At 44.1% G+C, this 16,235-nt stretch overlaps 1 protein-coding gene across 7 annotated transcripts in view; it reads left to right on the top strand.

Annotated features, from left to right (window-relative positions):
* The window catches only part of MSRA (methionine sulfoxide reductase A), a 321,997-nt gene that overhangs the window by 232,604 nt on the left and 73,158 nt on the right, over window positions 1–16,235 (top strand). For 5 of the 7 annotated variants that reach the window (XM_012775454.3, XM_012775448.3, XM_012775449.3 and 2 more), the window contains exon 5: window positions 6,711–6,817. In XM_012775454.3, coding sequence (XP_012630908.2) covers window positions 6,711–6,817 — 107 coding nt within the window. Of the gene's footprint in view, window positions 1–6,710; window positions 6,818–7,183; window positions 7,249–16,235 lie in introns of all 7 variants that reach the window. The other 2 variants (XR_001156784.3, XM_012775450.3) reach the window with 1 other exon arrangement.

Here is a 16,235-nt window from a genome sequence, read left to right on the forward strand (position 1 = left end):
CAAGACATGAAGTCAGAAAAATTACTCCACTTCACATAAAAGAGTACTAAATTAGATAAGAGAAAAATCAGATATGTTAGACAATTTAAAAATTTCTAAGTATCCTATTTATCAAAGATAAATCATGATGGAAATTAGGAAATATTTGGAATCAAAATGGTAATTAAAATACTACACATCAAAACTCATAAGGCATAGCTAAATCAGTTCTTAGAGGGAAACATAGAGCCTTCCGTTCATATGTGAGATGAGAAGAAAGGCCAAGCCAAGCATCCGTCTCAGGAACTTAGAAAATCCGCAACAAAGTAAACTTAAACAGTATAGAAGAAGGGAATAATAAAGAGCAGAAATCAGAAGTCGGAGAACAGCAAAGATAACTGTTGCATAAGAACAAAATGCGAGGACTTACTCTTCCAGATACCAAGAGTACCTGGATACCACAAGCTACAGCTATAAAGACAATGTGAATTTGATGTAGGTACAGATGAATGGACCAACACAACAGAATAGAGAACCCAGGAGCATACTCATACCACAAGTGATGTGATTGGCATTTTATAGTACGGGAGAAAAAATGACTTTTTAATCAATAGTGATAAGATGATATTCTTATAGTAAAAACTTTAATTGGATTTTTCTCTTACACCATACACAAAAATCAATTAATTCCAAGTAGATTAAAGAGCTGAATGTGAAAGGCAAATGTACAAAACTTCAAGGAGATAATTTCATTATGACTTTGAGGTTGGGAGGAATTTCCTAAACAAGACACAAAAAATACTAATCCATATAGAGGAAAAATATTGGATAAATTCAACTGTATTAAACTCACAACTTTGGTTCATCAAAAAACATCATAAAGAAATTGCCAAGAACAGGGAGATTTTATTTGATAAAAAATTAGTATTCAGAATAATAAAAAATAGATTTAAAAAATATATATGGTAGATTTCTTTTAGAAAACAAGACAAGCTGCTAATAGAAAAATGAGCAAAGTACTTGAATAACAGTGAAGAAACTTATGAAATGATAAAGTCATTATTAATCAGGCAAATGCAAATTAAGAACAAGTGAGATTCCATTACGTACCAAGCAGACTGACAAAAAGTAAAACGTCTGACCTCAGCAGACTTTAATGAATTGGCAAATATTTAGAGCTCTGGGACTCTTGTGCAGTAATGTGGGTCTGTAAATTGGTACAACTACTCTGGAAAAATGGGTCAGCATGTCGTTGAGTTGAAGACATGCAAACCCTATAAGCCAACAGTTCTAGTTCTGGGTATGTGCTCAAGAGAAACTCATGCATATGTGTAACAGAAAACATGTCAAGAGTGTTCTTTGCATGCATGGAATGTTTTTTTACAGAACATTCTTGACATGTACTCTGTTACATGTATGCGTGCATGCAGTCTGTTATACATACACGTGTTTTGTTATACAAAAAGGTAGTGATGTTCATCAGCAGCAGAATGCCTAAATACTTTGTGGTTTATTCATGTAACGGGGTATTATAAAGCCATGAAAATGAAGACAGTGGAAGGAGCTCGTGAGCATGGTAGTGAGAGATTCGAACCACAGTATGACTTCACTTGCATAAATTTCAAAAGCAGGCCAAACTAAACTATGTTTTTCTGGATGTGTCTATGTGCTGAGGAAATTGTCACAAAAACCAGCTAGAGAGAGGGAGGGCACTGTCCTCGGGGAGGACACATGGAGGGCTCTGAAGGGGGCTGGCCGTGCTCTGCTCCTCAACATTGGTTGGTTGAGGTTATGTGAGTGTTCACTTTATATTAAATAATTATAATCACATTACATAGTATGTCATCTATCACGAAGCAATAATAAAGTAGACACTTTAATAACTATGCATTTATGTTATATGTACTCTTGTACATTTGTGTTTTATGTATTTTTCTGTAATCAAATCTGGAACCTACAAAGGCATAATGCATCGATTGCTACTTTTGCTGGTAACGTGACCAATATCCGTGATGAGGGACTAGCTCCATGTATGTGCACACACGTGTATGCTTTGTATTGATTCACATGTACACATTTTGTGAATCTCATTTGCACGCCTGATGTTCTGTAGTGGGAACTTTGGCTGACTCCTGCTATAAAACTTAAGGAATCGGATTGAAAATGGTGACGTGACGATTTGAATATTTTGAAAGCTTCCTTATACTTTCATTATTTGGGCAAACTTGGGAGTTTGGAGCATAAAGAGATAGTGAGTCCCAGAAGACATTCTAGGAGACATATAATAATTAAAAATATTTCCCTTTGTCCAGTCATAAATAGAATTTCACTTTCATATAAGCAAAATCCACACTAAGATAACTTTTTACCTTTTAGGAAGAAATCACCACCTCTTTTCAAAATAATTTGTTTATGATTGTAGAACTAATGCCTGCTCATTACTGAAAATCAAAACCTTTCCTTTTGTTTTTAGATACCAAGTGAATATTTGCCACCTCTGTTAGATGACAATATTCTTTTATCTCTCTTGAGATGCATCACATGGAAAAATACAGAGAACATTGCGAGAATGTTAGTGATGACAGGTGCTTTCCTTTTAGAAGAGGGCCACATAATATCTGTCATAGTCTACTACATGTCACTTTTTTTTTACTTAAATGACATATTATTTACAAATTGGTATAATAGTGGTTAAAATCATGGACTTTGGAGTTAGATGGTTCCAGCTATACCACTGGCCTTGTCCGGGCACCTAACCTGTTTCCAAGTGTCAGTCTCACTTTCTGGGAACTGAGTTTGATAATCACACTTCAGGTACTTGCAGAATTGGTATAACAAGTAAAGCCCAGTGCTTGGCACACGGTGAGGACTCTGGGATCATTAGCTGTCTCGATAATTTCTCTCCCTCCCTCCCTTCCTTCCTTTTGATGAAATAAGGGCTGTCCATTCATGTATTCAATGTTTTAAATTTCAAATGGGCCATCAGTTGAAACTGACAGAATTGGCTTTTCAGGCAGGTAAAGTAAGATCATTCCACATTAATAAGGCGTGTCTCAAACACCTGAGGGAAAGGCCAGGTGTGCCAGGAAGGCTCACATGGGCGATAATAAGAAGTGCCACCCATCCCTGTAAGGGACATAGGCTCGTCTGCCGTGGGAGGATTTCAGGGCACTGCAGCATCCTTTCCCTGGGAGACCCGATTTTCCAGCAGAAGGCAGGAGGCCACCCTGAAATAGCACGTGGGTTGACTCTTCCACTGAGGCCATCATCCTGGACTGCTGCCAGGTGCAGGTGGCCTTTTGCTGTTGTGGACTGTGGGTTGGGACCATTTTTTTCTTAGCAACAGTCTATAGAAGGGAAGAACGTGGAGTTCATGCTGGTGGGGGCCACTCTATATTTGCAACCAATATGGGTATTCCTACTTAATGCATTTGCTCCTTTGAAGTTCCCTAAGGTAGGGATGGTAATTTCAGAGCCTTAGGAGTATGTCCCTGCTTGCCCTGGTGTTCACTATCAGCTGGTCACTCCTGAGACTCCACAAAGTGACCACCTAGCACCAACTCACAGCATGAATTTCCCTTTAAAATCAGAATGGATAAACTCGTCCCCTGTGCTTCAGTATGGATTAAGCACTTCTCTGTTTTCTAGTGGTTTCTCTAGCTCTGCTGAGACAGAGAGAAAAAACTTAGAGCAATCTCAGGGTGGTCTGTCCCTTTAAAATCTTCTCTGGAGAAGGTGGATGGAGAAATCTCAAACAGTTGGTAGATGCCAAGAGGTCAGTCCTCATGCGGAATGCCCCAAAGCCCAATCCTCATTAATCAGTTTATAGAGTATTATGGGAGAATGTTAAGCACAAGATGTTGTTTCTGAGCCAGCAATTCTCCATCCACCCCCCACAGCAAGCCCACTGCTTGCTTTCCTGGGTGTCCATAATTTCTTCTCTTAGTTTTTCCAAAGCCAAGTGGAGGGCACAGTGAACTTTGCAGTATCTATTGAGGCTGTGTGAAAGAGAGTTCTGTGTCGTCAAAGATGGACTCAGCCAAGGTTCTGCAGCTCCCACGAGTCTGATCTTTCTGTGCATCTCTGGGCCCAGGTGTGACTTGTCAAGATACCTGTATGGCCTCAAGTGACCAGCTTCATTTCCCACCAGGCCCCCTGTGGGACCCAGTCCAGTCTCTCCGCCATCCTCAGAACGTACCAAGCTCGTTCTTATTTCTCTGCACCTCATACGCCACATCCAGGAGCATCTTGGCCCATTGTCTTTGTTTTGCTGTGACTGTGACTGTGCATCAATTGGGAACGGAGAAAGAGCACTGGTGTCAGGTAGACTGAGGTTTACTCACAGGACAGCCATTTACCATCTATGGTTCTTTTTTTTTTTTTTTTTTTTGAGACAGAGTCTCACTCTGTTGCCTAGACTAGAGTGCCGTGGCGTCAGCCTAGCTCACAGCAACCTCAAACTACTAGCTCTAGCCATCCTCCCACCTCAGCCTCCAGAGTAGCTGGGGCTATAGGCGTGCACCACCATGCCCGGCTACTTTTTTCTATATATTTTTAGTTGTCCAGCTAATTTCTTTCTATTTATAGTAGAGATGGGGTCTCGCTCTTGCCCAGGCTGGTTTCAAACTCCTGACCTCAAGCGATCATCCCGCCTTGGCCTCCCAGAGTGCCAGGATTACAGATGTGAGCCGCTGAGCCCAGCTGCATTTACCCTCTATATGACCTCACTTAGTGTCAGGTGGCAGGTCACTTAATGTCTCTGACCCATAATTTCCTTTGTGTCCGAGAGCGTTATGAATGTCTTCATCACAGGACTCAAGTGAGGACTGGATAAGGAGCGACACCCAAGACTAGCACGGCGAAGTGCAGTGCCGAGCTCGCGCCTGCTCTCTTCCCTCCCTCCCTTGTCCGGGCCATTTCTGGAGATCAAGGATTGTGACCTAATTCTTCTGTGGCCTCCACAGTGTTGAGCACACAGTTGGCACTAGATGAGTCCTTTTTACTGGGGAGAACATATTTGTTTGCAGAAGAAAGAGACATCTAGGGGTTATTCTGTCTCTCAGTGACATTTTTCTGTCCTTTCTCAAAACATAATTTTGGCTAATTTTGCCCATGCTGAACAGCATCAGAAAGGCCATTTAAGTCAACTTACGACAGTCGAGTATTTCATTTGTTTTTTTTGAGACAGAGTCTCACTTTGTTGCCCCAGGCTAGAGTGAGTGCCGTGGCGTCAGCCTGGCTCACAGCAACCTCAATCTCCTGGGCTCAGCGATCCTCCTGCCTCAGCCTCCCAAGCAGCTGGGACTACAGGCATGCACCACCACGCCCGGCTAATTTTTTTTTGTATATATATTTTTAGTTGGTCAATTAATTTATTTCTATTTTTGGTAGAGACGGGGTCTCGCTCAGGCTGGTTTCGAACTCCTGACCTTGAGCGATCCGCCCTCCTCGGCCTCCCAAAGTGCTAGGATTACAGGCGTGAGCCACCGCGCCCGGCCTCATTTGTTTTTTGATTCAGGGAGGAGACCCACAGGGCCATGCCACGTGTTTGCAGCAGCTCCTAGATGTTGGTTTTTCTGTCCGGATTTTACCCTGTGGAGCACCCAGGCATTTTTCCCGGTGAACCATCTTCCTCATCCGGGCTTCAGGCTCGCTGCTGAAGTGCTCATCTGCTCGGGAAGCGGGGCCTCGGGGCTTTGACACGGCTGCTGCCCGCGTTGCGGCTACTGTTGGGAGCTGCTCCAGTCCCTTCCACGCCCCTGCAGGCGCCACGCTGTTCCCTGGTCCTTCCCTTTGTTCTGGCTCCTGAAGAGCGGCTCGCCCCTCAGTGCCCACCTGCTGCTCTCGCAGCACAAGAGTTGCATCCTCGATGCAGCCTTCCAGAACTGGGCCCCTTGCCCCCTGGTCACATGAACTTGCCCACTCCCCTCTTTGACCCCTGTTATTGTTAACCTACACAGAGTTTTCCCACAACTCCTCTAATACCTGGTCATCTTGCTGGCCTCTGTTTCCGTTTACTGTACTTGGAGTGTGACTGGTTGGAAAACGATCCTGTGTCTCTGCGTCTTATTTCTAAATCCCTGGACATAGTCCATTTGACTATGACACGGTGATCAGTCAGGGCTCTATGGTAGGCCTATAGCTGTTTCATTGTGGGGACTCCATCACTCACTCAGCAATGGAATGCCACCCACGCTTGAGCTGCTGGGACAGGTGGAAATTACGCTGTGCTGACTTTATGTCCCAGGTTTTCTTTGACTAGGTGGACGACCTCAGTCGCAGGTGTAGGGCTCCTGCATGCTAAGCACTGTGCCGGCACTCATGCACATGATCCCATTTCCCCATATTCCGCACAGGGTGTCTCATTAGGACCCAAGGAAAAGATGTGCATTGTAATATCTTCCGTGTGATAGATGGAGTAGGTGCTTACTTAAATATTTGAATACAAAGATATATATTTATAGAGCATCTAGAATGATCCAAGACCTGTGATACATTTACCTAAGTTCAAAGATATTTGTTATAATTAAAACAGGCAAATCCAAACAGATGCATTCCATGCTTGTTTAAAGAAGGCTATGTCGAGATAAAATGAAAGCAAGCCTTGAGCAGCACCTAAGTCCTAAAGACCAGATGAGAGGAGTGTCGGAACGCCTCGGCATCTCGCCCAGGTGGGCCTGGCACTGTTGCCCGGTGACCGCACGTGACCTCCCTGTTTTCCACTCTTGCAGGCATGCGCCAGGGCAACGACCACGGCACTCAGTACCGCTCCGCCATCTATGCGACCTCAGCCCAGCAGATGGAGGTGGCCCTGCAGTCCCGGGAAGACTACCAGAAGGTAGGGGGCCGCCGTGGCTCGGGCCAGGTCCCGACTTCAGAGGGGAGCCTGGTTCCTTTTACCCCAAGTCGCGTTCTGTTTGCACAACCGTTGGAAATTTCTCTCGGCCTCTTGGAGCAGAGCCACGGCGCCCGATAAACGTGCTAAGCACGATTTTAAGAGCAGACCCCTCTGCGTTTCTTTTTAAAATCAACGTATCCAGATGAATATGTCACTTGTGAAAATACAGAAAATATAGTCTCTATCTCTCTCTCTCTCCCTCAATCTCTCTCTTTTCTTCTTCTCTCTGGATTAGTTTGCTCAGGCCACCAAGACAAAACACCCAGGCTGGGCAGCTTCAACCTACAGACGTTTATTGTCTTTCAGGTCTGGAGGTGGGAAGGTCCGTTCCAGGCTCTCTCCTTGACTGTGTGCGGCCGTCTGCTCCCTGTGTATGTTCACATCATCTTCCCTTTACATGTGTGTCTGTTTCTGTGTCTATATTTCTCCAGTCTTATTATTGGATCAGGGCTAACTCTAATCCAATCTGTGAAACCGTATCTCCAAGTGAGGCCACATCCTGAAGGGTTAGGACCCAACATATCTTTTTGTAGGGGACAGAATTCAACCATAATCCTCGCCCTTTTGCCAGTAGCAGTAAATTGAATAATAATAAAAATATGTCTCAGAGATATACACATTATGTCACAAAATAATTATTTCCATTATTAACTTGTATAGTATTTTTAAAACCTCCTTTAACAGAGATTTAGTTCCTTTAAAAAGAACTTGATGTTGCTTTCGTTTTTAGAGTTCTGTGGTAAATGCACAAATTTTAATCAGTGCTATGTTTTCTGATGTGGATTCACTTCGGACGGTAGAGCTGGTCTGGTCTAGAATTATGCACAAAGTCTAGCGTGCAGCAGGCCCAGGAACGTGTGGGTTCTCCACTCGTTCCATGTGGGGGGCAGAGAGGTGGAGGCCGAGGCAGGGGTGTGTCCTCCAGTGAGCAGTAGCAGGACACATGGCTCATGGTCACTTCAGCTCTGAAGGGCTGAGGGGGTGGAGGGAGATGCTGATGGAACCGATTTGTTTCTCGGCCCGGCCGTGGTGTCTGCTTGGCTGGTCACAGTAGAAGGCTTGTAGGACAGCACCCAGGGGTTTCTGTCCATGTGAAGTCCCCTCTTCTTGAGTATGGGCTGGATTTAGTGACTCACTTCTTGAATACACATGTCATTCAAGATGGGGTGTCACTCTAGGTTAGGCTAAGAAAAGATTGTGGTTCCCATTGTGGGACCCTTCATTCTCCCTCCTCTGCCCTTTCTGGGATCACTTGTATTTCTGAGGCCTTTATTTTTAGTTTTAAAACAGGTATGAATTTCTAGCGTTTCATTCAATTGGTATTGTTGATAATACACACACGTGCACACATAAGAAATCAATAATTTGCAATGCTCATGAGGGGTGATATTATTAGCTTTTATATCATAAAGAAGTTGCTGTGTGCTTTTATATTAACCTTAAAAAGTAATGTGGGGCTGGGTGCGGTGGCTCACACCTGTAATCACAACACTTTGTAAGGCTGAGGCAGGAGGATAACTTGAGGCCAGGAGTTTGAGACCATCCTGGGCAACACAGTAAGACCCTGCCTCTACAAAAACTTTTTTAAACAATTAGCTGGACATGATGGCATGCACCTGTAGTCCCAGCTACTCGGCAGACTGAGGAAGGAGGATTCCTTCCACCCAGGAGTTGGAGGCTGCAGTGAGCTATGATCATGCTGCTATATTCCAGCCTGCGTGATACAGCAAGACCCTGTTTAAAAAAAAAAAAAAAAGAAAGTAATACGGTTTCTAATAGAGTCTACAAAATAAGGGGAGATTCAGATCATCTCACCAATTCCTTTAACCTCTGATGGCAGGAGAGCAGGGAGCTGAGGAGGTGGCCCCTGGAATCTGTTCTCCAGTGTTTAGTATCTAGGGTGACCTTGAGCAAACTCCTGAAACAGCAGAGGCGTTTCTTCTAGGGAGAGTCATCTTTAACACTACCAGATTAGGGTCTAGAACTCTGTAATCTCATCAAGAACATTCAGTTTTATTTCTAAAAGCAGAGAAATTCTGCAGATGGCTCGTTCTGTTTTATTTATCCTGCTTTCCCCTTTAGAGGTTGGCGTTTCTGGCCCTGTCCCTCCATTCTGGGAATTTGTCTTATTCGAGCCCTGGTGGGGCCCCACACACTAACTACCACATTGACTAGGTTACTAATTTAATCGACTCCACTAGTTCGCCCCCAGTGACCCCCTAGTAACCAGCTTCTTCAGCAAATTCTTTATATGTGAAGTTCGGAGTGACAGTATTGCTTACCACAGAGCAGCCATTTGAACATAAAATTAGCTGATTTTATCACAGGGACCAATTGTTGAGCTAATTAGATGTGCAGTACTGCTGAGGAGCCAGAACCAAAAGTGATTTTCCATCAAAACTGTGGTTTTCTGCAAAGTTGGCTGGGACGGTGGATACCAGGCTCACCCACGACCACAGGCAGGAAGGGAGGACTGGCTGAAGAGGTTCTCGAACTTCTAAGCGGTACAGAAGGGGCAGCAAGGCCTGGAGGAGGATCCAGGCTCACAGACGTGAAGCTTGAACTTCACACTGAGCCTGCTGACCTTGAAAGTGCTGGATTCTGCTCACAGTTATTTGACAGCTGTGTCGTGTCTTTGGTGAGCCGAGGATGAAATCATCCAATGTTGGGGGGGGGGTGGTACCCTTGCCTTTCAAGGAAAAGACTTCGTAATCTTTTCTTAACCTCATATTTTTTTGTAAAAAAAAATCCCCCAAAGAGTTTCATGGCAGAATTATTTGCTTATAGCATTAATGGGAAGAGATAATCTAATGTATTATTAATTGTTTTTGTATTATCACACGCGGACAATTTACCTCCCAAGTGAACCTGCCATGATGAACATTTTCTAATATCATAAGCTGAACATGGTCTCTGACAGGGGTTGGGCAGGGTTCACATGTGACTGGAATTAAATCTTTTGATCGCTGACAAATTATGTTTCTTGAAATTTGAAAGGCAGTAAATCTAAAGATAGTTCTTTTGGCCACATGACCTCTCCCTTCTCCCCACTCTTGAAACATTTTGAACAGCATGCACAACATCTCTGGATATTCCTTCCATTAAAAAGAGAGAAGAAAAGCGGTGCTTTCTTTTGGATACATTTCGCAATATGTTAAGTTCTAATAAGAATAAAACCTTTCTAGGACCAATGCTAAATTACTCACTGTGTTGCAAACCTGCCTCTATCAGTCTCTCAGTTTTTATCCATCCATCCGTCCATCCATATCTTCAATCTATAGCTTTAATCCTTAAATATTTGCCATAATTTTATCTTACATTTCCACAATCTGGCATATTATCTATCATCTATGTGTTTGTCTATACTCGATACAGTGCCATTTTAAAGAAAAATGCCCAAAGTGAAAGATATAAAATGCTATGTAATGATTAGGTTGCGGCTAGCAAGTTTTAGAAGAAATGTTCATCTTTGATGATTTAATTTTCTTCCCACTTAGATTGCAGCCAGATACTCAGTGCCTCCCTATGCCATGCTCTCCAGGGAAGCCCTGGAAAGTTGTGGCTTGACAGGTGTGTGTGTGTGTGAATGTGTACGTGTGTGTGTGAAAGAGAGAGAAAGAGAGAGAGAGAGAGAGCAGTTGTCATCACCAAATATTTTACTTAGCTGTGCTATCAGTTAAGTTTTTGCTTCTTTTCTCTCTCATTAAAGTTTAAATGCCACCTCTATGTCCGTGACACTCAGATTTATGGTCCAGAACTACTCTCTGGGCTCCAAATCTCCACATCCACTACTTACTTGTTATTTCTACTTATGCATCAACACGTTTCCTACCCAGAAGGGTTGATTTGCCCCCCCAATTAACAAGCCCCACCTGTTGACAGCTTTTCTTGTCATTATCATTGGACTTGCTTAAGCGAGACCCTCAGAAGCCATCCCTGATTTACCCCTTCCCCTTGCCCCTCACCTCCAGTTAATCAGGATGACAGATTCTCCCTCCAGAACATAGCTCCGATGCACTCGCTTCTCTCATTTTCACGTTCACTGTCACAGTTTAAGCCACCGTTATCTGCTCCTGGACCACTGGACTTCTGCCTCTCCATGACCACGACCACCCACACAAGGCAGTGGAGTGAGCTTCACAAGTACAGTTCTGATCATTCCCCTTCCTTGTGTCAAAGTCTCCATGATTCCCTCCTCTATTGGGAACGAAATTTGAACTCCTTAGCGTGGTCTACCAGGTCCCACACAGTCATTTCACCATCTTACCATGCACGAGACACCTGCAACTTCTAATCGTAATATCTAATTCTTTCCCAAAGCTCATAACCTTTGAATAAAGCTCAAGAACTTCTAAAGAGGTGGGGACTCAGGATGAGAACCACAGGCATTCAATTTTACTGCTATGAACATCAAAAAGAGTGGTCCTCTAGTTCTTCTATTTCACAGCTGATTCCTATGTGGATGTACTCTTGCCACAGAGACTGAGTTCAGAGGCTGTGGAACTGCTGCCTGGTTTAGGGTATTGGCGTACCCTAGGCATGAACTTCCCCATTAACCACAGTGCTCTTGACCCCAAAGCCTCTCTTGCAAACTCTCTTGACACAGAAATTGCTAATTATTACAATCATTCAATAATACTTAGTAAGATTATATCAGTGGTTAGTACATGAAACTGTCTTCCTTTCCCTAATTTGCCAAATTTCTGACTTTTCATCCCTATGTTAATATCCTGTGGCTGCTATAACCAATTACCACAAACCTGGTGGCTTAAAACAACAGGAATTTATTCTTTCACAGTTCCTGGAGGTCAGAGGCTCAAAACCAGTTTCACTGGGTCAAAATCAAGGCGCCACCTGGGCCATGCCCCCCCCTTCCCAGGGGCTCCCAGGGGCAAGAGAATCTCCTCCTTGCCTCTTCTGGCTTCAAGTGGGTGCCACCCTCCAAGGCCTGTGGCCACAGCACTCCAGCCCCTGCCTCTGTGGCCACATGGCCACCACCTCTTCCATGCATCTGCTCTCTTTCTGCCCCTCTCTTAGAAGGACAGTCCCCCTAATGCATTAGGGGCCTCCCCCAAGTGATCCAGCACAATCTCCCCACCTCAAGATCCTTGATTTAATCACATCTGCAAAATCTTTGCCACATAAAGGAACATTCACAGATCTTGGGGATTGGGACAGGGCCATTTTAGGGGGGAACCATTATTCAGATGACCACAGTCCTCACAGCCTGGTCTCTTGCCTGCCACTGTCACCTGACCACCCCAAATAGGAAACTGAAACTAGGGGTTCTTCTTCCCCCGGCTGTGTAGGAGAAGTGGCCCTGTTCACCCACAGGGAGCCCATCTGGCTGGCCCTGAACCCCAGGGTCCCCAGAGCCGCACACAGACCAGTCTCTAGTTTCCCACGGAGGATGGAACTTGATTTTCTCTCTCTTGGAGTCTTTATCTAGTTCTGAAAAGAGGTGAAAATTTGCAAAAGTTTATCGCCTTTCAAATATCACTGCCTTCAGAAAAGACCCAACTTTCCCCCCTACTACTTCAGAAATAAAGTGGCATACCAAAAATGACAATAGAAGAGAAGTCCTAAGAACTAGAAGGATGTTTGGGAGATGGGGAAGGAAACAACTGTGTGTGTGTGTGTGTGTGTGTGTGTGTGTGTGTGTGTGTGTGAGTGTGTGTGTGTAAGCAAAATATCTTTTGGACGGTTGACAGGAGCGTTCTAGGACTCTCTTAATCACTTACTATCTTTGAGCACAGACATAATCTCTCTGATCCTCATTTTTAAATTACCTAAGTGTGGATAATGAAATTTCCCAATAGATTTGTTATAAGAATTAAAAGAAATACACATACATACACAGGAATATGTATAAATATACATCTACATGCTGGCATGCAGTAGTGACCCAATATACCTTAATTGAACTGAGCCCCTTCAGTTTTATGATCCAGAAAATAGCTTTAATTATGTCAGCCCAACTGAGGGAAATTAAATATACTCAGTGAATATCCAGCCATGCTATAACCATCATAATATAACTGGCCCTGACAATTCCCCACCAGGAGGTGCAAACAGAGTCCTTTGTGTTTTAAGCGTCTATCAGCTGAAAATGTCCTTCTCTCCTTACTCTCCCCCTAATTTTCTCAGTAAATTAATAAATTAATTACCGTATCAAATATTAATTATGTCCCAATTCTCTGCCAGACTCACGTAATAGTTGTTTTAAACAAAGCTATCTGAGGAAAGATCTTGTTGAGGTTTGTTGTAACAAACTGTCCCACATACAAGTCACAAAAGCCCACATGTGACAAATGTTCTTTCCTGTATAGAATTTCCTAGGAACTATTCTGATGTTTTCTGCATTAAGTAAGGTTTGGGGGGGCTCCCATTCACCTTGGTGCCTCCAGTGCCTGCTACTGTGCTTGGCACCTAGCGGACCATCAGCCAATATTTGTTGGCCTAAACTGAAGAGTTGTAGCACAGAAAGAAGCCCAGGTTGTTGCCCCTTCTTACGGACTATTGGTGTCCCCACTTCCCAAATTCATATGTTATGGCCTTCACCGCCAGTGTGATGGGATTTGCAGATGGGCCTTTGGGAGGTAATTAGAGTTAGATGAGGTCAGGAGGCTGGAGCCCCTGAGAGGGGATGAGTGTCCTTCTAAGAAGAGACGCCAGAGAGTAGGCTCTTGGGCTCTTGTGCTCTCTCTTGCTGCCTGCCTTTATGCACAAAGAAGCCACGTGAGCACACACCTAATGGCCTATGAGCCAACAGAAGAGGCCTCAGAATGAAACCTACCTTGTCCACACCTTGATCGTGGCCTTCCCAGCCTCCACACCTATAAGAAATAGATGTCTATTGCTTAAGCCACCTAGTCGGTGGCGTTTTGTTAATGACAGCCCGAGCTGAGCAGACAGCTTTGTTTGGTACGCTCAGCTCCACGGAGGGGCCCTGGAGGAGAATGCCTGGCCAGGCCCCTGGCTTCCCCCTTCACTGACCATGACCTTGGACAAGTCTCTGTGTAGCTCTTTTGTAAAATGGGGAAAATAAGAACAGTGACACTTTTCATAAATCTTAACATTTTTCAGCGCTTTCTCCCATAGGCAGAGTGACCTTCACACCCACAAGGAGGGAAGAGCAGGATCTGTTCTCCTACCTGCTTATGAGGAAACTGAGGCTCACAGGTGTTCATTCACATTCCCAAGATGACCCGACAGTAAACTTAGAGAGTTCGGGTGATTCGACTCTGAATTCCATAAGCTTTTCGCCCATGCTGTGTGCAGGGACTTGGTCGTCTGTCAAGCAGTTTACAAATCCCTTGGTATCCAAGGGGACTGCTTCCAGGACCCCCTGCACATACCAAAGTCCACTGGTGCTCAAGTCCCTGATACAAAATGGCATTTGCATATAACCTGTGCACAGCCTCCCTGTACTTTAAATCATCTTTAGATTACTTATAATACCTAATACAATATAAATGCTATGTACATTGTTATACTGTATTTTTTAAAACACTTGTGTTATTTTTATTGCAGTATTGTTATTTTTTTATTTATAATATTTTTGATCTGAGGTTGGTTGAATCGCAGATGCAGAACCAAGGACAAAGAGGGCTGCCTGTATCAGGGTTTAAGGGGGTGACTCCAGAGATAAGGCTGCCTACGATGACTTCATGCTGTTTTCCGCAGGTCCTCAAATGCCCGACCATTGTGAAAATACAGGATCAGCCAATCTTCTTTTCTGTCGTGAACTGAGAGCATGTCAGGATTATTTCTGTTTCTTTGTTCCCAGGGAAATGGGTAGGTTGCACGCTGGAAGTGTATCTTCTTAGTCTATTGTGTTCTCTGTGCTGCAATGCTTGAAACCGGTCAAAGCAGCGAAAGACTCCTGTTTCCACCAGCGCCGAAAAATCATTTATTTGCATTGGAAGACCCTGACTAAACGTGGGTAAATGTCAGCTGATATTTTCTGATTTGGGGATCAGACAGCTCTTCATCTTTTTTTAAAAAAAAAATTTTATTTGCACTATTGTTTAAAGCCTGAAGTTATGATTTAAATGCCCATGGAAACACCCTGAATAATTCATTCACTTACCTTGGTCAAAGAGAAAAATCCCCCTTTGTGTGCCTAGCAATAGAGATAAAACTCCTCTTGGGCCCTGCCTGTAGCTTTGAGGTTGTAATTACAGGTATTATTATGAACTCTAAATAAGAACTTGGGGAATAAATATTTTAGAAGCGCCCATTTCGGGGAGGCAGGCATCTATATTTCTACGTACACAGCCGTACAGACAGCTAGATCCTCCGCCGCAATGGTTTAGTTGCATCTCGGTGATTATTTTCATTTCCACTCATTGCTGTGTGTTAGCCTCCCTGCACACGAGTACAGATTGCCCTTTCTTGCACTGTATTTAGAAATCTCTGTATTACCCTTGGGCATTTGTTCATTAATAGGGGGTGGGGAAAGGGAAAGCTTGTAATAATGGCCTTTACATATTAAACCCTGCACACCCACGTTCCTGCCCAAATGAAAAATCTGGTTTGTGTTACTGCCCTCTGGTGGCCCAAGGTCTTTGCTGCAGTGACGGGGAGGTGCGTCCTTGGGTGGTGGCACCCGTCAATCAGGAACAGTGCAGACCCCACATCCATCTTTTATACATGTTCACTGTTTTCCATTCAAGTGCATCCAAAGCACCTAGGAGTCCACATGCTGGCCAGACTGATGAAAGAAGCAAGCATTCTTGCCAGGACCAGGGAGACATTTCCATTTTAGTAGAGGTATCTACAAAATAACCCTGGCCAACATAGGGTGACGTCTGAATGAATGAATTCAAATTTCTCCCCATGGGCCACACTTTTGGAACCCTTGTAGCATGCAAGATGATTTTAGGGTGTATCCAGATGAGTCTTTGAAATCTTAATTGTTATGTGCTTATTTTAATATGTATTAGGAAAACTACAGTGGGTGCTTGAAGCCCACAATTTCTTGAACTTCACGGGTTAGGTGAAGAGCAGGAAATGGTAGCTGCACACACAGCTGCGTTCTTTGCAGGGATCCATCATCTGCTAGTCTGTATATGGAGCAGAAACCCCATGGGGGCGTGAGGATGACTCGGACAGCCACCGCTCTGTCGTAGGACCTTGTATTGTTACCCTCTCTGAGCCTGGGTTTCCTGATTTGTTAAACAGGGTAACAGTGGCTTTCTTAGGGAATCATGAGGGTTGTATGATATAGTGCATATGCAAAGTGTCTGTCCCAGAACAGGTGCACCGTCAAGGCCAGGGTCTTCCTTTTCTTCTTCCCACACCCCAGGACCCTTGTCAGGGCCCACCTCCCTCTGTGTTCCCGTCACACTTGGCT

Source organism: Microcebus murinus, chromosome 24 (assembly GCF_040939455.1).
Source record: "Microcebus murinus isolate Inina chromosome 24, M.murinus_Inina_mat1.0, whole genome shotgun sequence".
NCBI lineage: Eukaryota > Metazoa > Chordata > Mammalia > Primates > Cheirogaleidae > Microcebus > Microcebus murinus.